This window comes from Peromyscus leucopus, chromosome 13 (assembly GCF_004664715.2).
Source record: "Peromyscus leucopus breed LL Stock chromosome 13, UCI_PerLeu_2.1, whole genome shotgun sequence".
Lineage (NCBI taxonomy): Eukaryota > Metazoa > Chordata > Mammalia > Rodentia > Cricetidae > Peromyscus > Peromyscus leucopus.
Genome location: NC_051074.1, coordinates 10,195,466 through 10,221,182, shown reverse-complemented (window position 1 = coordinate 10,221,182; position 25,717 = coordinate 10,195,466). Strand labels below are relative to the sequence as shown.

The 25,717-nt window shown below is 46.0% G+C and overlaps 3 protein-coding genes across 6 annotated transcripts in view; 2 read left to right on the top strand and 1 right to left on the bottom strand.

The window, feature by feature from the left end:
• Positions 1-1,043, top strand: part of Pask (PAS domain containing serine/threonine kinase) — a 39,267-nt gene extending 38,224 nt beyond the window's left edge. For both annotated transcript variants that reach the window (XM_037210139.1, XM_028890627.2), the window contains one exon: positions 515-1,043. In XM_037210139.1, the coding sequence (XP_037066034.1) occupies positions 515-672 (158 nt within the window). In that variant the 3' untranslated portion in view covers positions 673-1,043. The remainder of the gene's footprint in view (positions 1-514) is intronic.
• Positions 1,044-2,800: 1,757 nt separating this feature from the next.
• Positions 2,801-8,595, top strand: Mterf4 (mitochondrial transcription termination factor 4). The gene is made up of 4 exons (XM_028890625.2): positions 2,801-4,189; positions 4,907-5,405; positions 7,076-7,260; positions 8,266-8,595. The coding sequence occupies exons 1-4, from the start codon at positions 4,025-4,027 to the stop codon at positions 8,593-8,595; spliced, it is 1,179 nt and encodes a 392-aa protein (XP_028746458.2). The 5' UTR covers positions 2,801-4,024.
• Positions 8,596-8,994: 399 nt separating this feature from the next.
• The window catches only part of Sned1 (sushi, nidogen and EGF like domains 1), a 66,700-nt gene continuing 49,977 nt past the window's right edge, over positions 8,995-25,717 (bottom strand). For 2 of the 3 annotated variants that reach the window (XM_028890623.2, XM_037210138.1), the window contains 4 exons: positions 20,212-20,328; positions 19,615-19,702; positions 14,770-14,852; positions 8,995-14,008 (listed from right to left, as the gene is read on the bottom strand). In XM_028890623.2, coding sequence (XP_028746456.1) covers positions 13,983-14,008; positions 14,770-14,852; positions 19,615-19,702; positions 20,212-20,328 — 314 coding nt within the window. In that variant the 3' untranslated portion in view covers positions 8,995-13,982. Of the gene's footprint in view, positions 14,009-14,769; positions 14,853-19,614; positions 19,703-20,211; positions 20,329-25,717 lie in introns of those variants that run through there. The other variant, XR_005092636.1, reaches the window with a different exon arrangement.

The following is a 25,717-nucleotide window of genomic DNA, read 5'->3' as shown; positions in this document are numbered from 1 at the left end:
TGCGTCTTGGTTTGGTATAGGAAGGTGACCTGGCCTCCTTCCTGGATGAGGACCTTCCACCACACTGTTCTAGATACAAATGCCAGAGTCTGTGGCTGGCCTGAAAGATGGGGCTTTACTGTGCAGAGACCCTTAGATGCCACTTGGGACCTTAGAGGGAGGACAAGCGCTTTTATTAGCCTTGGCCAGGACGGGTGGGAAGGCAATAGTGGAAGAGTCAGCTGGTTGTGTGAATGGTCCAAAGAGAGGTAAGATACAAATGCTGGCCATGATGCTGTGGGGCTAGTGGGGGACTGTCTCTTCAGAAAAGACTCCCCAGCCCCAAGTCAGAGCTCCTGGGGAGACAGGCTGGAGACGAGGACCACTCCTGGCATCTTAGCAGGATCTGTACTTTCAGAATATCTCTACTGGGGTTTCAGAAGTCACTGCCCACTGTCCCCCAGTTCTGTTGTTCCTAAACAAAGTATTTTAGAATCTTGTTGCTAGCATGCAATGTCTTTTCTTCATCCTTCAGGAAGTGGCCTGTTGTCAGCTGCAAGTTTGGAGCTTGGGAGCAGGAATCCAAGTGAAGTGGCACACACAAAGGATTTCGGTCGGCCTCCTGCTCCCAGGGAGGCTCCTGGTGACCAGCATGGCCTGCATCTTGAGGACCCCTCTCTGCCAGTCAGCTGAAAGAAAGCTCTCTCCACTTGGTTTGGGAAATTATACAGATTCAGGGCTTCCTACGTGGAGAAAGGAAATTCTGAAGAACTGGGATGAATTCCTCTTCTACGAATTCTTGTGCAAGTGCTAACAAAAGTCTGCAATACTATATATATTGGTTTTCGGTTTATGAAAGACTTGTAATTCACGTTTTTTTGGTTTTTGTTTTCTTTTTTATAACCTTGAAAAAGCATTCTAGCGTTCAATTACTTTGTACAATTAAAGGGCTTTAAGTTGTGAGCCCCAGAAAGACAAAAGGAGTATTTTAATTCTTTTGTTCTTTGCTTTTTAAGTTTTTGAGACAGGATTTCACCATGTAACTGTGGCTGGCCTTGAAGTCATAGAGATCTGCCTGTCTCCTGAGTGGTAGGATTAAAGATGTGTGGCACCATGCCCAGCTCTTTCGATTTGTGTGTGTGTGTGTGTGTGTGTGTGTGTGTTTCTTTTTTTTTTTTTTTTTTTTTTTTTTTTTGGTTTTTCGAGACAGGGTTTCTCTGTGTAGCTTTGCGCCTTTCCTGGAACTCACTTGGTAGCCCAGGCTGGCCTCGAACTCACAGAGATCCGCCTGGCTCTGCCTCCCGAGTGCTGGGATTAAAGGCGTGCGCCACCACCACCCGGCTATGTGTGTGTTTCTTTCCCACTGATTGGGTATGTGTGATAGATGTGTGGAGTCCATAAAGCTGGCTAGACAGTGCGGGGTGGTGGTGGCTCACGCTTTTAATCCCAGCACTCACAGTGGATCTCTGTGAGTTTGAGGCCAGCCTGGGCTACAGAGTGAGTTCCAGGAAAGGTGCCAAAGCTACACAGAGAAACCCAGTCTCACAAAACAAAACAAAAGCTGACTAGACAAAAATGACCAGAATGTTTCTTTTCTTGAACTTTTTCCAAATTAAAGGTCCTTAATTAATTAACAGTTACCCTGGCTAGGACTCTATGGGGCATGGGAAATACTTGGTTTTGTTTTTCCATTTCTGTACCCCCACTTACCACAGCTAAAAAGAAATTTATCTAGTTTAGTCTGGGGCTTCAGGCCAATCAGCCATCCATCAACCCATGCCTTGGTAGCACTTTCAGGCATCCTGTGACTGGCCCAGCTCTGCTTCGTCTGTGTGAAAGGCTCTAACTGTACCTCCGTGTTTAGGTGAAGGGTCTCAGCCCTACTGTGACTGTGTGTGAGGGTTTCCAGGTCCAGTCCCAGAAGTTAGTGACATTTTAGCTTTTGATTTCAGATGAGCTGTTTCTGAGAATGAAACATTTTTCCTTGTAGTCTTTATTGTATATACATATAGCATAAGATATTGCAGGTTTTTTTTTTTTTTCCCAGACAGTAGTGTAGCTGGCTGAGGATGCAAAATCCAGCTTTCCAAGAACCATTTCTATATTAGGAAAAAAAATAATTAAAGCTTTTGGTAAATAGTCTGATGTCTTATGGGTGTTCTTTGCAGGAAAACCAAACCAAACAAAAACCCTGAAAACATTGGAGACTAAAGTTCTGAGTTGGCAGCTGATAATTTTTCCTCTTGGAATTTCAAGTCTGATTCGAGAATGCAGTTTTGTGAAGACTAAAGACCCTGCCAGACTTTCATAGTAGCCTTGTGTTCTAGCCATCACTTTGTTCCAGAGCTGGCTATTGGTTCAGGTTCCTAGATTATTTTCATAAAGTTAGGGGTGGCATAGGGTTTTCTTAGGCTTTAGGTGTAAAGGCCTAAATGATATTTATTTAGAAACAAAATTAAGACAAAAGAAACCAGTTCTTTGGTTTTACACAGATTGCAACTTTCCTGTCCTTTTTCACAACGCTTCTGTCAAAAGGTAAGTTGAAACACTCCAGCACTAGATCAGTGCCTAGCACAGAGCAGGAACATGTTTAGTAATGGAGCAGCCAGGTCTTCTTCTCAGATAAGCCAATAAACCAGGAAGAAACAGATTGGTCTGGAAAATTCTGGTGTTTCATCCTTATGGGAAATCAGACCTGTGGGCTAAGAGGGCTCTGTTGTTTATCAGTAGAAATATGTCATTGTTTCTGTCATTTCATTACTTGTATCTTTTTTTAATGGCAGACATCTTTGTGTGTGTGTGTGTGTGTGTGTGTGTGTATGTGTGGTGTATGTATATTGCATACTTGTTGCAGTTACAGTTGGGTGTCCTCTGTAACTTCCTTTGAGGCAGGGTCTCTTCCCTATAACTGGACCCACATTTCTTTTTGGCTAGGTTGGCACTCAGTTAAGGCCCATTGGTTCTGACTCCTTCCCTCTTGGTGCTGGGATTATAGGCATGCTTGGGACCACACCTGGATTTTTATGTGGGTATGGGATCTGAACTGCAATCCTTATGCTTGTGCTGTTAATTGCTGAGCCATCTCTTCAGCCTCTGAAATGACTGACTTCTAGTGTGTGTGACCAGGTATTCATGTTTAATACAGAGTTAAAGGAAAAACTATTATATGGGCATGTGTGCCATTGTGTATATGTGAAAGTCAGTGGATAACTTTGTGGAGTGAGTTTTCTACTTTTACATGAGTTCCTAGGGTCAAACTCAGGTCATCAAGCTGGTGTGGCAAATGTCTTAACTACTGAGCCATCTTGCTGACCCTAAACACATATTTTTAAACAATACAACTTACCAAATACCTTTATCTGGGTCTGGATCCATCTTACCATTTCAGGAAGAATTTTGGGCTGTCCTGAGAAGTTATTGCTGTATTACAGTGTCCACCAAAAATAGTACTCACTTTCAAAGGTGAGCCCAGGAACACCAATTTTGGTTGTTCATAAGAGATTCCACCCTGGATGTAGTTAGGTGAGTTATTACTAGTTACAGAACAAAGTCATGGATCAAGGCATTTACCAGACATCAGTGGGGACCACAGATAGGAAGGCTAGAGCAAAACTGGGAAAAGTTACTACAGCATTTTAGGTGTTAACTAATAATACCATTAGCTTTTGGATTGGTGAAGACCAGTGGTGGTCTTAGAATATATTTTAAAGGCCTTCATAGTCACAAAGCTGTTCGGTTAGACAGGGTGGACAGTGAATGAATTTCAAAAAGGCTAAAAATGATCCATGATAATTTGGTTCTGGTCTGCGACATCCTAGCTCCACAATTACAGTTAGGTTATTTGGCCTTAAAGAATCTTTAACGCGTGCGGCTTTGTTTGTGTCCCGTCCGTCCCCGCCCTCCCGTAAGTGTAGTTTACAACAGGAAATGGTGCTGTGAGCTTAGCTTCACCGGTACTCTAAAGGGCAGTTAAGAAACCCCGGTAGTCTTGCTTGTTCCTGGCAGAGACCTGCTTGCGTAGCTGAAGGGAGCTGCAGCGCGGGGCATGAGCCTGTGGGATTCAAGGCTTGGCGGAACGGAGGAACTCTGTCACCCGGGAGTGCGGCGGAACCAGACCGGTGGCCGGACATTGTGGGCCAGGAAGGACCGCCCCTTCCGGTGTCCCAGTTCCGTTCGCCGCCTGGGCTCCATGGCTGCTCTGGGTCGGCAGGTGAGGTTGTGGTAGGGCTGCTGCCACAGCAGTCGTGGGCGGGACATGCAGGCGGCCCTGCCGCTGGTTCTTTGCGTCTACATCCGGCCACGTTGTGGCAGTAGCGATCCCGGGGGGCGGGTGCACAGACCGCCCGGTCCTGAGAGAAGCCACTGGCTTCCACAGATTTTCGGCTAATGTGGCGGCCATGGGCTGAGGAGACGTAGACCGCTAAGACAGAGGGAGGGGGAGGCTGGCCATGCTAGAGAGGGTTTGGAGACCAGTCTGGCGGGCACCGGGTGCTTAATTTGTTATGTGCTAGCCCCAAACACTGAGAATTGTCAGACGCCTGTCCAAGAGTATTCTTCCTTTAATAAAGGAAGGGAGCCTTGAAAATATTATCCTTCGTTGGAATGAATTCAGGTAGTGCATCTATCTGGTGGCTAGTCTGCGGTTCACAATTTTCAGCCAAATATTAATGACTAGCAGGCCCCTCTAAAGCTAAAAAGTATTGGTTGTGCCCGACACCTATCTCTACAATATCTATATGCTAATTATCTATATGCAATTATCTATATGCTAATTTCCTTCTCTGGAGACTTTGGGCCCAGAGGTTTTACAGATTGTTTACAAAAACTTAGCTTTTGTGGGCCAAGGTCCAAAATACTCTGGCTCAGTAATCTTGTGATAGTCATTTTCCTGAGGTGGAACTAATTCTGTTTTGGCTCTGTCTTACAGGTTCTTGACTGGCACCGTCTAAGGGCCCTCTCCTGGGCCTGTTTGGCTAGGCATACCCCTCATCTCAGAGAACAGCAAAGGATGAGTCCTTCTTTGTTTTGCAAACTGACTACAGCACCCAATGGAGAGAGCCTTCAAGAGTTGTCCTGTGTTAAACCCAAAAAGTATGTGCAGGAGCCAGAGCACAGGACGAGTCTTGTTCAGTGTCTTCATGAGGAACAGAGGACTTGTGTGGATCCAAAGTCCTTGGAGCTTGAGAAAGCTATCACTTCCCTGCAGGACATGGGTTTTGATGAAGCCCATATTAACAACTTGCTCAGTATGCAGCCAAGTGTCCATCCTCAACAGTTGCTGGACATAATTTCAGAATTTCTGCTCTTGGGGTTGCACCCAGAACCTGTATTTATGGCCTTGAAGAAAAGTCCACACTTACTGAAACTATCTCCAACTCAAATGAAGAGGCGTTCCAGCTACCTGCGGAAGCTTGGCCTTGGAGGAGGTAGACGAAGCCGCAGACTTTGTAGTGTGAGAGGAGTCAGAGTTAGTGAAACAATAGCCTGCCTTAGCAGAGTGTCTTGCCTTTGATAGTGTGACATGACATCATCTACAAATGTGTTAGGCTGCGTTCATAGCTATCCTGGGATGCATGTGGGCTGTGGGTTAAACACACCTTAGTAAGGTGAAGTTGGGTAGGAGACTTTTCCAAGGAGAGGTCAGTGTCTCTGAGGAGATGTGTGATGGGTCTTTTGCAGAAGGCGTTGTAAGAGGGATGAGAGATTAGCCAGGAGGAGAGAACCAAGGCCCAAACAAGTCCCACGTGTTCTGTTCATTGAGTTCTCTAGCTCCAGAACAGTGGGGACATGAAGTTTATTTGGTGGGTTAGTGTTGCTCTGTGGTAGTGGTATATGTGTATGCCTATGTGTGACCTCTGCAAAAACATACCATACAAAACTTTAGACCTGGTCGTGCCAGGACCTGGAAAGCTGGTAGAGTGGCCTCCTTCTTCCAACTGTTGTCATTCTGGAGAAGGGAGATGGGGATCTCCAGTGATCTCTGCCCGTTTGACCTCTCTTATTTCTTCTTCTTATTGACTGTTCCTGGTAAGTGGGGAGGGGGGTGTTAGCATCCACTATGTTTGGTGTCTTTAGAGGCCTCCTAGAAGAAAAGCAGAAAGATATTCCTCCTGACAGATTTGCTTTCAGTGTCATCTAAGTCTAAGCTCAGTCAGTATTGAAGCGCAGCCTGAGAGATGAAAATAAAGCACACACTTTGGCTGGGCATGGTAGCGCATGCTTTTAATCCCAGCACTTGGGAACCAGAGGTAGGAGGATCTCTGTGAGTTCCAGGACAGCCTCAGCTACACAGAGAAACCCTGTCTCGAAAAACCAAAAACAGCAACAAAAAAGCTTGTACTTTGGAAATTCATCTTCACACGGCAGTGAGACAGAGACAGTGACTGACTAGCCTGATGGGAAAATTAGTTAACAGTCTAAGTGGTTTTTAAGTTTCCAGCTATTAAATTTACCAATATTCATAAGAAAATTGGCCCAACTATTATAAGACCATTTACTCCACTTTGTCTGGGACAGCCCCATTTATACTAATTGTCTGAATTTGGTTACTAATGTAGCTCACAATAAAACACTCGGAGGCACATTAGGGATGTAGGGTGGGTTTTTGGATCTGAGAAGAATCATCTCCATGGTGCTTCATAGAATGTAGATGTCTGAAATTACTAATCCTATAAGGGGAGGGGATTCTTGGTCTCTCTGTCTCTCTGTCTCTTTGTCTCTCTTTCTCTCTCTGTCTCTCTCCACCTACACACACACACACACACACACACACACACACACACACACACACACACACACCCCTTCTCTCCCTTCCTCTCTCAAAGTGTGTGTGTGTGTGTGTGTATGTGTGTATCTGTATCTGTAAGTGTGCTTGGTGGTTGTACATGTTCTGGGCACATCTGGATGCCATAAGACAACTTTTAGAGTCAGTTGTCTGCTTCCACCATGTGGGTCCTGGAGATTGAACTTAAGTTATCAGGCTTGGTGGCAGGTGCCTTTATCCACTGACCCATCTACCAGCCCCTAAATGTTGTTTAGCCCTTGGCTTTCCAGAATATCCTGAAGTTACTTGCTTTCCTTTTCTAATATTCTGCAGGGAAACTAAAGAGAGTGCTTCACGGTTGCCCTGAGGTTTTCACCATGCGTCAGCGGGACATTGACAATGTTGTGAAGGTCCTCAAGGAGAAGTGCTTGTTCACAGTACAGCAAATCACGGAGCTTTTGAACAGATGCCCACGTGTTTTTCAGGCGGACCCCAGTGAACTAGAATACAAATTCCAGGTGAGAATAAGTGATTAGGCTGGAGATGGCAGATTTTTCAGGTTTTAAGTTGAGTAAGGTCAGCTGTGTGGACAAGAAGCCTCTGAGTAAAAGCTTCTGTTCTAGAATAACACAGCTCAGTTCTTCTTTTCTCCCCTCCAAAGCAAACTTGTCTTCTGCTTTACTGCCTTGACAGTGAGTGACTTGACCCCATTCCAGGTCCAGGGAGGTACTCTGAAATAACTCATTTTGAGAAAGCTAAAACTTGATGACCCTTTGTCTTTGTGTGGGGATTTGGAAAATGTGACAGTTGTCCTAATAGTTTAGTAACAGATGTGACAGATAGGTCAAAAGCACTTGTGCAGCTGGGTAGGGTGGCACACTCCTTTAATCTTAGCTCAGGAGGCAGAGGCAGGTGGATCTCTGAGCTTGAGGCCAGCCTGGTCTACATAGTGAGTTTCAGGGCGACCAGGGCAATGTAGAGACCCTGTCTCAAAAAAACAGAAGAAGCAAGCAAACGAAAACACTTGTGCCAGCATAAAGACCTGAGTTCAGATCCCTAGAACCCATGTGAGAACTGGATGTATGCCTTGGCACCCCTATGGGGAGTTGGGAGGTAGAGACAGTAGGATTCATAGAGGCTTGTGAACTAGCTAGGCTGGCCTTTGACCTTCACAAGCATTCTGTGACATACTCAAATAACTGCACACAAACTGTATTCACACATTTTTAAATTCCTAGGTATCTTAAAATTTCTTTGCGTTGGGTTTTTCTACACATGATTTTTGTTCCCCCGTTTAAAGAAAAACATATCCCTCTACACCGCTTTGTTTTCTGCTGCATTTTTCTCAGCATGAATTTGGAAATGCTTTGACTTCTCACAAGTGTTGGTATTAGAGAGGGCTATTCTACTATTACTAATTGGGCAATTCTTTTCTAACGTTTTGGACTAAAGTTTGTTTTGAATTGGAATGATGAACTTTAGGGTTCTTTACACAGATTCCTAAACATGTTTGTATCTTCCAGTATGCATATTTTAGGATGGGACTTACGCATCTGGACATAGTCAGGACTGATTTCTTACAGTATCCATTAACCAAGATTAAGCAGAGACACATGTACCTGGAACGCCTTGGACGGTACCAAACCCCTGATAAGAAGGGGCAGACACAGATCCCTAATCCTTTACTAATGGACATTCTCAGAGTTTCAGAAGCTGAGTTTTTAGTCAGGACAGCGTGTTCCTCTGCTGAGGAGTTTGAGGTTTTTAAAAAGCTCTTGGATCGAGAAGAAGAGGAATCTGAGAGCCATGCATCTGAGGAGGAAGAGGAAGAGGAGGAGGAAGAGGACGAATAGCCGCTGTGATGAGGACTGGGACAAAAAGGGTTCAGTGATGCCAGAGATCGTTCCTATTATTCTCAAAGCTTTGGGGAGATTACCTGGATCTTCTCAAGCATTTTTCATACTAACACTGGCCATTTGACGAAAAAAACTGTTATGATCCACTGGATCACATCAAACCAGATAAGAGATGCCTTGTTGTGATCTGTTGGGTTCTGTGGGAGGCCTACTGCATCCTAAATAAAGGACTCAGCTGTTAAAATCCAGGGGATGCAACCCATCCAACTGGTGTCTTTTTCTCTGTTGAAATATGTTGGTGTTAATTCCAAAATAATGTAGAGAAAGCTTTCCAGCTCAACAGCCACTTTGTATTTCCTTGTAGTAGTAGTAAAATTAAATCATGAGAATGTAACATGAGGGTATTATGTCATAGCACTTTATTTTATGAAAACAAGTAGCAGGTTTTCCACAAAATAGTCATGTTTTTAATCCGACATCATTTCACGGCCCTCTAATGTGTTCCGTGTACAGCGAGTGGAAAGCGTTGGTTAGTAATATGTTCCTTAGTTTCGCAGTCTTCTCATCTGTGAGCTGCTGACACTTCCTGCTTGGGCAAGTTGGCCTTCATGTGGGTTCCTGGCTAGTAGTATCTTTGGCTCTTTAGCCTGGGCTGCGGAGTGAGCTGGCTCAGAACCAGCACTTCAGGGGCAGGAGGTGGTCTTAGGTGACATCCCTTCAGCCTTCTGTATGATAGGTGGAGCAGAGTACAGGCCCCAGGTCTGATTTTGGTTTGTTCTAGGAAGCTTTCAGATACCCTGGCATGGATATCATGGGGGGGGGGGATGATAGTGTCTTGGAGTGATGTCAAGTACAGGGACTGGGATGAGGTGAGCTCTGAGGAGAGGCCTGGTTTGATGGAGCTGTGACGCCTCCTAGAAAGTTGTCTGTGGTCCTTCCTCAGGAAACTGCACAGGGTTGGTGATGCAGAAAGCTTTTTGATGGGACAGCCAAAATCAGATATGCTTGGTAGTATTTTTTTCCTACTTGGTGACATTTAATAGTCATGTGAAACCCCTATGTATTTCCTATATAGACAGAATCCATCGCATAGATGGGGATGACCCTGATCCTCAAGACATCTGACCATCTTTGGAGATTTTTTTTGTGTGTCATGGCCCTGGGATCTTGTGGGTAGAAGCCAGGGATGCTGTAAAATACCCTACATTGCACTGCATATGAATGATCAGGTCCACAAAGCAGTGTCAAAGCTGAGAAATTGCTCCAAGACCTGGCCCAGTAATGTGACCATAACAAATTTAGATTGCAAATGGACTCAACGATTTATTTCTGTCTAAAGTAGAGATCTTGCTGGATCTGAGGTGTATTTTGTGAGGAATCCGCACCAAAGTGTGGAGGCTTTGGACTCCCCTGGAGCCTGACTACAAAGAGGGTATTCACAAAGAAAAGCAGTCACACCAAGATTCCCATATAGTCAGAGCTCCCACTATGGCAGGTATGTGAGGCAGGTTAACTCCTGCCTGGCAAGGGTGTGTCTTTGCCTGTTGGACTCTCCACCAAAGCAAGACAGCAAGCCATCGTGTCTACCACTAACAGCCATGGGCAGTGGAGAAGGTGAATGCCTTCTAGCTATTCTTGGCCATGGACAAAACTATTTGAGAACAGTGATGCTCATTCTTTGCTGCCTACTCTTCCACTTTGTGGCATCGAAATGACCTTCACTTTCTCTGAATGTAGGATGTTTGGTCTTGGGCTCCATCAGAGCCAAATAGAACCCCAACCCTGAGCTTAATTAGGTGTCTGCTCATCCTGTATTTTTGACTAGCAAATGGTGAGCCCAACAACTCATGGTTGTTCCTTCATTTGGACACAAAAAATAAACCTTTACACCTCGTAAGTTTTTGGATTCCATTGTGCCATTTCCCAAGTGGACAGTGATTGTTTTGAAGGGCATAAATCTGCTTAAGAAAGGTGTGTGAGAAAGCAGAAGCAGCATGTTTGGAATGATACACACTTCTTCCTCAGCACCAGCAAGTCTTTCTCCACTCGGAAGATCCACAGTCAGCATTCAGTAGGCTGGGTCTTGTTTGAAACATGGGCTCCAACAGGAAATGGGAACGTGGCAGTGTCTGCCTAGCGGGTAAGGCTCCTGAGGTCATTCGTATAGTATAAAGGTTTCATCTATGTCTCCAGTGATGTCATTTGATGTCCACTTGATCTTGCCATTCACTGCTAATGCTGTAGCTTATGCGGAGGGATGGTGGCAGGTCTCAGTGTCGCATGGAATTTGACATACATGTTTGTGGACCTGGTCTCTGAGCCCTGTCTTTGGCCCTCCAGGCCCCTGGAGATAAGTCAGTGTGTATCTAAGGTACAGTAGTGAGTTTTTGACATGACTGCTCCACCTTCCTGAAAGAGAAAAACAGGCTCAGAAATTTTTAGTGAACAATAAATGTTATTCTTCAAAGCATGTTTTTATGAACTAGAGGGCAGGGGGCCTCTGGTCGGGATGTAGTTCTTGGTGCCGGATCTCCAGTCAGGTGAGCTGTGCTCTTGAGGGATCAAGCTGTGGTTGGCTTTTCTGGTTGTGAGCTCTCTGCAGGAGAAGACAGCAGTTGGAGCCTCGTTGAGAGAGGAGTGGAAAGCGGAGGCTGTGTGAAGGGTGTCCGTCTTGGTAGGCCATACCATCGGCTCGAGGTACAGATCGCAGGAAGCCTTGGACACTGTCTCCTGGAGCCGGCCTGCCCTGTGTCTCTAAGTGTTCCCTTCGGATCTGAACAGAGCAGCTCCTGCTGCTCTCCTGTGCTGTGTGCAGATCTCGGGTTTCTGAATAAGGATCTTGATTGCTTTTCTTCTATGAGGGTTCAGGGGTCTTCATGCCTTGATGGCGATTTGTCATTCAGGAAGATGACTTTCTCTACAGAAGACTGAGGTCTGGATCATCTCACAAACCAGGTACCTGCCAACTATGGCCTACTGCCTGTTTTTGTGAATGAAGATTTATGGGAATACAGCCATGCTATCTACATCTGTGACCATGTTGGCAGTACAGTAGCAGAACTGGGTGGGTGCCAGAGAGGTCATTTCATCTGAAAGCCCAAAATACTGCCTGAGCATTTGTCTGCCCTGCCAACCCCTGAGTTGTAGACCAAGTGTCTAAACCCTGTTGTAGTAGTAACCAGCATTTCTTCTTTAGGTCAGTATACATGAGGGGAGCAGGGTAAAGCTCATGGCCCTTCTTGCATCTCTTGTGAAAGCCGAGCCCTCTCTTCTCCATGTTTTGAGGGTTCAGGGGACACTTTTCCGACCCTGGAATCTGGGGGTGGGTTTCTGAGCACAGAGAAGCATTACTGAGAGCCCACTAATCCAGGTAACTGCACACTCACTGCTCACAGAGGTCCTGGCAGAAAACAGCAGCTGGGTTAAGAGTGCTCCCAGTGCTCCCAAGTGCTCCCCCTGCAGGAGTCCTTGGGTGTGTGGGTCTGGCTGTCTCTTCTAGAAATCTGAGCACAGAGATCTTAGAGAAGACCAGCTACAGTCAGGAACTTGTCTCATTTTTAAGTTTTGGACCTCATCTTCCTGGGTTTTGGAAATTCTTGAGGCAAGCAGTGTTACTAGGACATGCTGACCCCTTTGAAGGAAGAGCAGCAAGCTGAGACACATTCCTCTTTATACCCACTGTCTCTGGAGGCAGCAGGCACTGTCCCCCAGGGGACCTGTATTCATTCTTGCATCGCCAGAATTCCAGCTGGCTGTGATGCAGAGGGATGGAAGTGAGAACACGCACCTCTGTGGGGACACCTGGGCTCAGCCTGTGATTTAAATTTGAATCAACAGGCTGCTGGTCCTCTGCTGCCTGCCTTTGGTGATGGCACTGGGTCTTTTTCCCAGGGCAGCCTGGAATGGTAAGTGTTGATGTTTTTCTTGAGTGTGTGTGTGTGTGTGTGTGTGTGTGTGTGTGTGTGTGTGTGTGTATGTATATGTATGTGTGTGTGTTTTCCCTGTTGCTCTGAAAATAAGTGTTCTATAAGCCAGTATGTGGTAAGTAGCTGAGGATTATTCACTTTTATAAACATGGATTTTCTGGGTGAGTTCTTAAAAGAGATGCATCAGTATCTCATGTGACTTACTGCTGTACAAATATTTTAAAAACCAAATAATTGGTGGACTCCTGATCTCTGTGGGGTTAAGTTGCTCACAAGTGTTGGAGGGTGTTTTGTGTGTGCATTCTTGGAGGCTGAGGTGAGAAGGCGATGCTGTTGAGTGGACAGGATTTGAGTGTGGTCAGGTGCTCTTCAGGCAGGGTTTTCCCATCTGAAATGGTGAAGCTGCAGAGGCCCTCCTCTTGGGCCTGTCTGAGAGCCTGCTGCTCTGATGCCCTGATCTAGCCATGCTGATGTCATATCTGTGAGCACTTTTTCGTAGGATGAGCTTTGCCTGGAGTTTCTTTGCTTTGGGTTGTTCTTAGGCCTTTGGGTGACATTTCTCCTTCATGTCCTCTACTGTAGAAGAAAAAAGTGACTCCTGAAGTGGCTGGTTTCCAGATGTGCCTCTCTCCCACCACTGGAAAGATGAACTGTTCTGGCTTTCCCAAGGAAAAGGAGTAAACTGTCTTGAGCCAGCCAAGTCTGTCATTCCCAATTGATGTCAGGCCAATAAGAAGTCACTGTGGTCTGGGTTTGGGCTGTACAGGGGTTTCTGCAGAGTAACCCTATATTTTCCAGACTGTTGTGGAAAAAAGTCCAATGCCCTTTAACCTCTCACAGTTTACACATGGGGACGTGGGTGGAGCATGCTGGATCAAACAGGCCAAGTTTCTTTGATTTCAGGGTTATTAGTGTTTGGAATTCCAGGATCCACTGTAACTCTCCCAGGGAGAGGCTGTATTTAGGATCGCCTGGGTGTTACATGGCAAGACTCCCACCCTGTTCTACCAGTAGAATGCCATTCACAGGGCCTGGGGGTACTTCCTTAGGTCCTTCCCAGCACCCCCAGGGTTGTGTGGCATCCTTGATCCTACTACCACCCAAGCCCACTGAAGGGGCCGGTGGTTCTTGTGCCTTGCCTCACTGTAACTGGCCTGCCGAGAGAGAGAGAGAGAGAGAGAGAGAGAGAGAGAGAGAGAGAGAGAGAGAGATGTCCCTCCCCATAAAGTCTCATTTCCACCTGTAAGCAGATTCATATGCAAGGCCAGACCAGGTTATGTCTATAGGGAGGCTATAGTCAGGGAATTCTGGAACCTTCCTGGTTGGGTCTGTAATAGCACAGTGCTGAGTCTGCCATCAGTGTCTGATAAAGAACCTCAGTGCTCAAGGTGCTGGGTATGTTGGCGTCTCCAGTTCTCAACAGATCTTGGTTTGAAGGAGTGTGTGCTTAAGATTTCTTCAGTGTTTGACTGTTACTTTGTTTCCTGAAATAATTAAGAAAACCAGTTTAGTGAAAAAGAACCCTACCTCTGTCGACCTTATCTGTTCCTCACATGTAACCCAGCCAAGCCCACACAGACTGACAGGGAGTCTGGACTTTCAGTCCGGCGGGTGTACATAACCAGCTGAAGGTGGTAGTTGTGGACTGAGCAGAAAGTAACCTGGCATTGTGGGAAGAGTGTGGAAGGAAGCGAGCAAGAGCTGCCCTGGGAGATCGTGACATACTTAGGTCAAGCAGCGCCCTTGACGACTGCACACCGCAGCCTTTCCTAAAACTTTAGTCACGAAAAGCAAGGATGTGTGGCTTCGACTGGTCCATGGAGAACATACCTGAGGGTGGATTCTCATCGTCAGAACATAATATCCTGAGTATAACTTTCAGTAAGATCCTAAACAGCAACGATTCCTGTGACTACCTTGGACTGGGGGAAAGCCCGGGTGTGAGGAGATGGAATGTAAAAAGATGTTCTAGACTTAGAGTTACACACTTGGGCCTGTCAGTAACAGCCTGTGCTTTCCCATCACAGCACCCATTCTCAGTGCAGGACCGGAGTGACCACCTCCAAGCACAGCTGGGCCTGTCTGTGCACCCACACGTGCGTATGTGGGCAGTAGTTTCTGAGCAGAGTACAGCCACACACGAGCTGTAGTTTCGGGCAAGCAGCCTAGCTTGATCCATCCCTGTCACTTCCTGACCCATCCACCCAGAGAGCTGCAGGCAAGACATCGTGGCCCCAGGACATACCTGTTTGGGGTTTCTTGAGGCTGGTGCTCTCACAGCGCTCTTTAAAGCAGATGTCCTGGTGAACTTTGTAGACTTTCTTATACCTGTTGTCAAAAGAAGACTCTGTGAAGCTAGACCCTGGGCAGAGAGGTGTCTAAGTCTTTCATTTAGCTGTGTATGGACAGAGGGAGAGACCACTATTTTCCTTTTTTTTTTTTTTTTTTTTTTTTTTTTTTGGTTTTTCGAGACAGAGTTTCTCTGTGTAGCTTTGCGCCTTTCCTGGATCTCACTCTGTAGACCAGGCTGGCCTTGAACTCACAAAGATCCGCCTGGCTCTGCCTCCCGAGTGCTGGGATTAAAGGCATGTGCTACTACCGCCCGGCCACTATTTTCTTAATACATGTTACTGGGGGTGTGTGCAAAGTCTAACATCAAGGTCCAGGGACTTAAAAATTAATTTTACGGAGTACAGCATACATAAGAAAGTATTCATTCCAGGGTCCCTTTTCATAAATGCTGACAGAATCATGGTGTTGAAAGTCATCACTGAAATTTCAATAGCAGGACAGGCCACTTCTCCTGAGGCCTCGGAAGGTCTGACACCATATGCTAGTTAGTGTTTTTTGTTGTTTGTTTTGTTTGTTGGCCAGCTTGACACAAGGTAAGGTCATCTGGGAAGAGGGAACTTTAACTGAGGAAACGCCTCTATCAGACTGGCCTATAGTCTGACAATATGTGGGACCCTTTTCTTGATCAATGATTGATGTGGAAGGGTCCAGACTATGTGGATAGTATAACCCCTGGGCAGGTAGTCCTGGTGGTACAGGAAAGCATGTTGAATGAGCCATAGGGAGCAAGTCAATAAGCAGCATTCCTCCTGGTCTCTGCTTTAGTTCCTGACTCCATATTTCTGTCCTGCTTATGTTCCTGCCTTGACTTTCCCTGTTAGGACACTGTTAAGTATGAGGTCAACACTTTTCTCCCCAAGTTGCTTTAGGTTATGTTCTTTGTCACAGCAGCAGAAAGCAAATTAGGACACCCAACTCGTCTGTTTTCTGAATGTTTCAAGAACATGGTCATAAACCTGTAAGCCTCAAAGGCAGGCAGCAAGGACCAGGGGGCCTGATGAAGCCTGCCCATCCCATTTTTTAATCAGACTATGCTAGCAAGCCTCTTCAGCTTGTAAGTTTCATGTAGAGTGGGATATACTTATAGGTCTCATACCATTCAGTAGGAATGGGATCTATGTGTTTGGGCCTGTTAGAATTTCCGTGTCTGACCCATTGAAAAGAAAACCAGGGATCTTGCTTACATTAGTTTGGGAGGACATTTTGGAGGACTTCTGGCTTTGAGGGAATAGAGGATCTGGAATTAACTTTCAGCTTCAACTACCAGAGAACTGGAGGAGACAGAGGGAGTAACTACTTTCAGAAGCTAGAAAATAGCCCAAAGAAAAACTGCATGCCCTGCGGAGAGAAAAACCTGAGAGAGACTGCCATTCATTTCGGAGCATTTGTTGAGAGTAGGCAGTGGTCACAGTGTTGAGGATGCGGGCTGGAGTTGGAGAGGCAGAGGCAGCTGGAGCTTGTGGGGGGTGTTCTGGAGTGGAGAGGGCTCCATGGGGAGCAGTCTGGAAATCTGTGATGAGTCCTGAGCAGCTAGGCTAGACCTGAACCAAGAGTGGTAAGATCTCGTTTGACTCCAGGAAGGCGGTGCCAGAGAAGGGGATGAAAGTAGCCCTAGATGAAGTCTTCTCCAAAACCACCCTAAATCCTCAAAAGGAACAAACTGTAATCAGAGCCTGCCTCGCAGAAAACAAAACAACAAAAATACCTTTCTTGAATTCAAATAAATCCACCATCCAGTAATGTGAAATTTATGTTGTTCAGCATCTGATAACTTATGACATTCAAAGAGCCCTAAGAACCAAAAATCAAAAGTGCCTCCAAACAAATACAAAAGCCGCATATGATATATAACCTGGAGAAAAATAATTGACTAGAAAACAATTCAGAAATGAGAGGAAAACCTTTAAAGTATCTGCTATCTGCTTGTCCCACATGTTCAGCAAGTAAAGGAGACGATCAGCAAAATGAAGAGAGGAATGGCTGATCAAAGAATTAAACAGAACTGCAGCAATGGTAAAACCCTGTATCTGTTCTGGGGCTGTTGCTCAGAGGCACATCACCTGCCGAGCAGCCTTTTAAGGCTGAAAAAAATGACAACAAAACCCCAAAAGCTAATCAACCATCAACAAGTACCTGAAATTGAATCTGTTGAATTGTATTAATAATGAACTAGATGATGCAAAAGAAAAGATATGTGGCATTGAACACATAGCAATACAAACTCCCCAACAGGAAGCATAGATATATTTGCATATATACCATTTACAATGCTTTAAAACAACGAAAAGACCTAGTGACCTGAGGGACAATATTAGTCAAATATATTCTTTTTTTTCCCCCTGGAGCTGAGGACCTAACCCAGGGCCTTGCGCTTACTAGGCAAGCGCTCTACCACTGAGCTAAATCCCCAAACCCAAATATATTCATAATTGAGCTCTAGAAGGAAGAAGAGAAATGGAGGAACAAAGAAGAGATGAACAATGGCCCATATTTGACAAAAGCTAAAACCTCAGAAATACAAGATTAACAAATTCCAGAGAAGGCCGGTGCTGGAGGTGCACACCTTTAATCCCAGCACTCAGGAGGCAGAGGCAGGCGGATCTCTGTGAGTTTGAGGCCAGCCTGGGCTACATTATGGAGTTCCAGGACAGGCAACAAAGAGGAAATACAAAAAGGAGGGGTGGAGAGGACAAAGCGGCGGTGACAGGGCCAGTCTTGTCAACTGGATGGCACCCAGACGCACACAGGGTAGTAAAGCGCATCCTTGGTTGTGTCTGAGGGTGTCTGCAGACAGCACTTGGAGAAGGCTGCCGTGATGTAGATGGCGCCATCCCACAGACGGGGGCCTGCACAAGTAGGCTCTGCCATGCCATGACTTCACCTTGACTTCCACCATCATGGACTGAAACCTCTACCACGAGGCAAAACAGACCCTTCCTCCCTCCCTTTACCTTGTTTATGCCAGGTATGTTGTCACAGAGAGAATTCTAACCTGAAGTGCTGAAACGAGAGTTTTAACTGTCAACCAGTCATCCTTCACAAATAGTTATGCCCAAAGTGAAGCTTACACAAAACCCTTTCCAGACAATTGAGAGCAGAGAACCGTGGACTCAGGCCACACAAAGGAATGATGCATGTTGGAAAAGCAAGACCCTCAGCATTGGATAATGACAAGCGGCTGGCAGCGCTGTGACATTTACCGCTGTAAATGGCAGGAAGACTGATGGTGACTCAGAGGTGAGGAGGTGGAAGCCTCCTATAACTGCAGTTGTATCCAAGTAACTCAAGGTAAACGGAGACAAACTGCAGATGTGTATTGTAAATCCCAGCGTGACTACTGGACAAAACAAAACAAATATAATCTGTGCGCCAGTAATCCAAAATGAGCCAGAAAAGAGGAAAAAGCAATAAGGATTGGATGGAATAAATATAAATATGTAGATTTAAACCCAGCCACACTGCCCATTATGTTCATTGTGAAACAATCTAAAAACTGTAATAAGACAGGTCAGACTGAACATAACCAAGACCCTCCTATGTGTTAACTAAGGGGAGTCTCTTCAAAGATGCAGATAGGACTGGGATAGAAAATTTGGTGAGTGAAGGACTCTCCTCACATGGCAGTGGCATCTAACACAGAGGCAGGAATAACCAGAATAGCTGGAAGCCAGAGGATGATGTTGGTGCAGACGACCATCAGATCGCCATCGTGGGTCCAGGGTGAATGGTGGTCGTGGCTGCTTCCCCAAAGCCATACAGGTCAGGACCTTTTACTATTCCCTTTCTGACTAAGCCTGCCTTTGCATCAGGCTTGGGCAAGCTTTCTGCCATTTTCCCTCCATTCTTTCATCTGTTCCTTCCTCCTTCAGGGAGCATCCAGAGTGGCTTGAACACCGTGGTCACACATCACCTTTTGCTCAGAGCCCTTCAGGATCTCCGCGATTCATGGAGAATAATACCACAGTCCATCTGAGGTTCTCCAAGATCCCAGGAGCTCTCCTTTCTTCTCTCACTCATACTCTGCCCTGTTGGCCTCTGTTGTTCCTCAGACATATTGGGCACAACCTGATGCCGGACTTTGTAACACTGTAACAATGTGTGGAACATTCTCTGATATCCCCAGCTGCTCCGTTTCTGTTCAATGTCCCTCTCCCATGAAGCCTACTCCTGTCCCCTGCATTCCTGGCTCTCCTCATCTTAGGCTTTCATCTCTCCCTTCTTTCCTGGGAACTCCCTGAGTTCTTCTACAGTGTAGCAAATGTGTTTTTGCTATGGCTGTCTTGATCTAGAGCACAAGCGTCTAGTGGTCCCTGAGTGCCTGGAACGACCAGGCTTTCAGACACAGTGACCCAGAGCCATCGCGTGCTATAGCAAGGAGGGTATCAAGAGCTGGGACAAGCAGTCTTTCCTCCTAGTCCAGATGGAGAATCTGAGGCAATGGGGATTTGCCCACCGCCACATCATGCTGGGTTAATAGTAGAGCTGGGACTGGGGTTCTCATGTGCTCTTTGATTTCTGGGCTTTAAGGGAAGGAGGAGGAGACTCGGGTCCTGGAATTGTGTGAAGGCTTCCATGCATGGGAGCCAACCTGTGTCCTCTTCAATCAGTTCTTGAGCTCCATGGGCTGGGCGAATAGTTTAGACAGAAGTGGTCGAAGCCAGTATCTGCGGTCTCGGTCCCTACTCGGGTAATAAGGACACAACCCCAGGGCACAAAGGCAGAGGCAGAGCTGACTTACACATGGTGGCAGACATCTCCTTCCCAGACAGGAAACGACTTCGTCTCAGAGAACAGCCGAGTGCAGGGACGAGGCACCTTCTCACAGGCTATGGCACAAAGGAGAAAGAAAGGCCAGCTCCCAAGAGAGATTTTTGCCTGAGGAAGAGCCCTGCAGCCTGCGTCAGCCTGGGGATCTGTGCCAGCTACTTTCTGGCTTGGGGCTTTGCTTCAGGGTGCTCAGTATCTGCAGCCTGGTTTTCCTTAAGGCTCCTGTGGCCTCAGGACTATTTTGTGTCTTTGTGGGAGCTTCCCAATGTACTCAGTCCACATGTGTTCCCTCTCATCATCAATCTGGCTCCTGAAATGCTGCCCTGCAATCGCCGCCCTTGTCCCTGACTTCCTAGTCTCTGCTCTGGGCAGTCCCTTCCAACCCGTGCTTTGAGCAGCCCTCTGTCCCTTGTAGTTCATGGTCCATCTCTGAGGCCCCACGTACGCCATCCTTCCTACCTGGGCTCTTGGTTCTCTCACCGACTGGAAGCCCTCAGGGAAAGCCGCAGGGCCAAGTCCCCGGTCACTGTGACAGTTGCGCTGAGGCCAGCAGCCAGCTCTGACTTACCGAGCTCACAGTGTCTGCCTTTGAACCCAGGCTTGCAGTCACAGCTGTGGGTACTGGCGCCTGGCACACAGGTGCCTCCGTTCTGACAGGCATCTTCTGAACAGCTACCAGGGGCGCCTGGGAACAGGAAGGCAACGTTAGCTTCAGGGACCAGGGAGGCCTGCCAGCTCTGCGGACTGTCTCCTGAGGATCCGGCCCACTGCAAGGACAACTGTCATTAGCGTTCTTGGTTTCACGTTGTCCCATCTTTGTCTAATGAGAACCCTTTCACGTTAGTGAACACAGTCCTGCCGACTCTTCCGTTTTATACAATGTATGCAGGGCTACTCTATATCCTGCCTTGGTCTTTGAATTGCCATTTCCCCACGTTCATGGAAACATGTCTGGAGCCTACAGTCTGCCTGAGCTGTCCTGCCTAAGGCCTTTCTAGGGAACAAAAACAGGATATTAGGCTTTAAAAAAACTAAATGCTTGTAATTCCACTTGGGAAACTGAGGCAGGAGGATCACAAGTTAGAGGCCAGCCTGGGATGGATAGCGAAACCCTGTGAAGTTATGGAGTTTATACCAATATTTTCAGTTCAAAGATAAAAACAAAGGGGGGGGGTGTTAACGTCTTAGCCTCGTGTGTTTATTTCTTCACACTTGAAACCCCACGGCATGGGTGTGACCATTCTCCAGCACATGTGGCATGATTTCAGACAGTACCAGTGACACTGCTGACACAGGACAAAGCAGACGCCACAGCAAACAGCCCCATGAGCTCCCATTTCCAGCCTCTGCCGCTGACTTGTGTTTGCTTGTTTATAAATATTTTTTCTAAAGTTAAAATTATCAAACAAGATAGATAGAAACCATCCATTTTCCATTCCCTGTGCCTGCTCTTCCCTCCCTCAGATAACTCATCATCTTTATTAGTTTGATTTATTTTTAAACATAAGAAACATATATTCCCATTTCCCTTCCCATTTTTCCACTTCTTAAAAGAAGCCTTTATTTTGAGGTCTTATAGATCATAAAACATTCATTAGTTTCTAGCATATTCACTGATATGCATCCATTACTACTGTCAATTTTTATTTATTCTTAAAATTTTAAAAGATTTCATTTTGTGTGTATCAGTGTTTTCCTGCATGTAAGTGTATGTGCTACATTCATGCAGTGCCTGCAGAGATCAGAAGAGGTCACTGGATATCCTGGGACAGATGAGATGGTTATTAACTGCTGGGTGGGTGCTGGGAACCTAAACTGGGTCCTTTGTAAGAGCAGCCAGTGCTCTCAACCACTGAGCCATCTCCCCAGCCTCCAGAGTCAATTTTTAAAAAGTCACATCTACTTCTTGCTTATTTTATGCGTCTATGTGTGTGAACACCTATGCCATGCACATATGTGGAGGTCAGTGGACTTGTGTGAGTCAGCTCTCCTCGCCACGTGTGTTCTGGAGACAGAACTTAAGCTGGGCAGCAAGTGACTTTACCCACTGAGATTATCCCAGCAGCCCCCCCAATCAATTTTTGAATACTTTAATTACTTATTGTTTTTCTTTTTTCTTTTACTGAGGTTTTTTTTTCTCTAAGATTTATTTATTTATGTATGTGAGTGCTCTGTCTGCATGTACAACTTTATGCCAGAAGAGAAATCAGATCCCACTTTAGATGGTTGTGAGCCACCATGTGGTCGCTGGGAATTGAACTAAGGACCTCTGGAAGAACATCAGGTGCTCTTAACCTCTGAGCCACCTCTCCAGCCCTACTTTAATCACTTATATATATATATAAAAAAAAACAAAACTCATACTCTTTAGCTGGCTTCCCTATATCTCCATCTCTGTCCCGAGGAGCCACCAAGTACTTCCCACCACCATAGATAGCCGTATTCTAGACCTTCATGAAAAGGAATCTTCTTACACATGGCCTGTTGTGCCTGGATTCTTTCATGTGTTATGCCATTTCAAGTTCCTCCATGTAACAGAGTTTTATGGATTAGGATTGAATGTTTAGGATTGAATGACATTATTGGGTAGACATGTCACAGTCTATTATCAGTTGGCAGGCTTGGCTATTTTTCTCTTGGTGATTACTAATGAAGATTCAAGCTGGGCGGTGGTGGCTCATGCCTTTAATCCCAGCACTCAGGAGGCAGAGCCAAGCGGATCTCTGTGAGTTCAAGGCCAGCCTGGGCTACAGATTGAGTTCCAGGATAGGCTCCAAAGCTACCCAGAGAAATTCTGTCTTGAAAAAACCAGCCAACCAAACAACCAAAACTAGTGAAGATTCCATGAATAATCATATATAAGACTTGCATTGACACATGCTTTAATTTTTCTTGGCTATGCCCCTAATAGTAGAATTTCAGGGTCACATGGTAACTCTTGTTTTACTTTGAGGAACTACTGGTCTGTCCCCACCCCAAGCAGCTTTATATTCCCAGCAGTGGCCTCAGGGCTGATTTATCCACATCTCAGCATTGCTTATTATTATCTGACTTTTTAAAAAATTCCAAGCCATCCTTGTGGGTATGAGGTAGCATCTCAATGTGGTTTTGGTTTTCTGTTCCCTGATAAATGGTAGTGTCAAGGATTCTTTTCACTTGCTTATTGGTGAGTTGTGTATCTTCCTTGGAGAAATATCTGTTCAGATCTTTTGCCTGTTTTTAAGTTGAGTTATTTGCCTTTTCATTTAAAAAAATTCTTTGCAAATTTAGATATAAGTTATATGGTTTGAAATATTTATTCCCATTCCTTGGGTTTCTATTTTGGTTTTTCGGTTTGCCTCCTGAGTGCTGGGAATTAAAGGTGTGCACCACTGCTGCCCGGCTTCCTTGGGTTTCTTAATGTGTCCTTTGAATTCAGAAGTTCTGAATTTTGATGAAACCCCATTAACCATTTTTTCCCCTTCTTTTGTTGCTCATACTTTTGGTGGCGTATCTAAAAACCCTCTTCCAAACCTAAGGTCTTATGTTTCCTTCAGCATTTTTAGCTCCGAACACTTGGGGCTCTGCTGTGTTAATGTGGGTGTGAGGTTTGTGTGTGAGGCAGCAGTCAGCTTTATCCTTTGTCCCGTCACTGCTTGTTGAGAAGACTGTCTTTTGCTCATGTGGTAGCTTGCTCCCCTTGTCAGAATCTGTTTATGATAGACATGTGGGTTTATTTCTAGACTCTTCATTCTGGCCCATACATTTACATGTCTGTCCTTAAGCAGTGTCACACTTGACTTATAGCATGTTTTGACACATCAACCCCACCCTCCATGCATGGGTCAGCCAGGACTGTGGAGACCATGGTTGACACATGTCATTTGTGGGCTGAATCTGCAGTTGATAGAGACTTAGGAAGATTAATAGGAGCTACCCACTATAGCCTGATACTGTATAGCCAACACCACTACACACACACACACGCACACACACACACACACACACCACAAACACACACATACACACATACAAACCACACAAACACACATATACACACACATAAACCACAACCACATACATACATACAAACCACAGACACACATAAACACACACATGCACTCACAAACACACAAACATACACATACACACACAAACCACATGCACACACAAACACATACATACATACACACAAACACACACACAAACCACATACACACACATAAACACACATACAAATCATAAACACACACACACACACACACACACACATGCCTTTTTTGAATCAGGTGGTGAATGGGTGTGGTTGCACCCTGTGGCGGGGCATTGTGCTTTTGTTCCCCATGGATGAATTATACAGCAGATCATTCAAGTCTTGTCCTTGCCTGCTGTTGTTTGGGGACGGTACTTGCTTGTCCTTCTGGTGGAAGCCAGACTACTGGTATAGGGGAATAAATCAGAATAGTCTAGAAACCCTGCTGGGGTGAGGAGTTAGGGGAAAACGGATAATGCTGAGGGTTAGCGCCTGCCCTTCCACTCCTGCCCCTGAAGTCATCCACCCCATGATAGTGTGGGAACCTGCCTCCTCTACGTAGATTCTTCCTCAGATCTGAAGGTTCTTCCCTGACCTGGAAAGTTGCTTCGTGAGGAAACACCCTTTGTGGGCATTAACTGTGCTTTAGGGATTCCTGGGGGCCTTTTGGGGGTGCTCTTTTATGTGAGAAATAAAAGTCCAGCTCCTCCAGAGAAAAGGATCAGATGACCTTCAAGGAAACAAGAACAATTCTGGACACCAGATGACACTGGAGAAGGGATCCTCAAACCTGGCATATTATACCCAGCTACAGTTTCCTTTACATGTGAGGGCTACTAAGAACTTTAGAGGCACACATGGCCTTTGAAGCTTGGTTTGAGCAAGTACCCTTTGGGACTAGACAAAGCCACCATGCAGAGAACTAAGGACAATTGAAAGAACAATTGAGACTCCGTAGAGGTCAAAGGGGAGGACTGGTCCTGCAGTGTGTAGTTCACACTACGGCCACTGACATTAAACTGAATGAATAGGCTCACAGAAGGGAAAATGCTGGAACAAAAGACACAGCCCAGAACGGCCTCATTCAGTGTGTGGACACTTGATTGGCAGTTCAGGGGACTGAGAGCTGGGATAAAGTGTATGTCTTGCGGAGAACCGTCTCTGTTGTAATGTGTAATAAAATTACCCCTCCTGCCATCCACTCCAAGACTAAGGACTCACAGACACAGAGTGCAGGGTGGAGGTGGGCTGCAAGGAGAGTCCAGGGTGGGGGAAACCCGCAAGACAAAACTTCCTGCCAGATTCTAGCATGACCTGGGCTCCAGAATTATCAAGGGCAACCAAACTGACAGAGACAGAGGGCATGAGTGTGACATGAACCAAAGACCATGACTAATTTTGAGGCCATTAAGGATCCCTTTTCTTGCGCTATCACTGAAATTTACCCCACCGTAGGGTGACAGTGGCCTTGGGGCCTGTTCTGCAGCCACCTGGGATTTCTCTTGTGATGGAACCCAGGAGACTGAACCCACACCTTCCCTGTTTTGGGCTTTATGAAGGGACACCTAGGGCTTGAAGGAGCTGATGTAACACATTAATTACCCAGTGAGTCTCTTTTGTCCACTCACACAGCATCAGTGTGTCTGTCTGCACTCGGAACCAACTATGATAAGGAGTACCTCGATGCTACAGCGTGACCCCATCCACCCTCCCAGCGTGCATGGGGTCAACAGCGGGTACAGGTACCCCCAGGTTGGGGAGAATATTGAATTCAGGGATCAGTGGGCCCTCTGTTTGCAAATGTACCCTCTGATACTGTTAAGTGCCCCCCTTACCGTGGACAGGTGTCCTTGGAGGGCAGAGTTTTCAGGTGATGTTACCTTGAGTTACACTCCCATAAGTACTTGGGTCTTCTCTGGGGCTAGGTGAACACAATCTAAGTCCCTGATGTGACTCGGAAGGAGAAAGGAGCTCTGGGCCCTAAAAAACTCTAATTCACAATCTCTAGAGGGATTAGAGGGAGAACAGAGCAAGGGGCTGACAGCTGAAGGAGCAGGCATCA

Excerpts from the sequence above, each read along its gene's own strand:
- Mterf4 (XM_028890625.2), top strand. The coding sequence starts at position 4,025 with ATGAGCCTGTGGGATTCAAGGCTTGGCGGAACGGAGGAACTCTGTCAC. Across the intron at positions 4,190-4,906 it reads TGGCTGCTCTGGGTCGGCAG|GTTCTTGACTGGCACCGTCT; the intron begins GTGAGGTTGTGG and ends TCTGTCTTACAG. Across the intron at positions 7,261-8,265 it reads AACTAGAATACAAATTCCAG|TATGCATATTTTAGGATGGG; the intron begins GTGAGAATAAGT and ends TGTATCTTCCAG.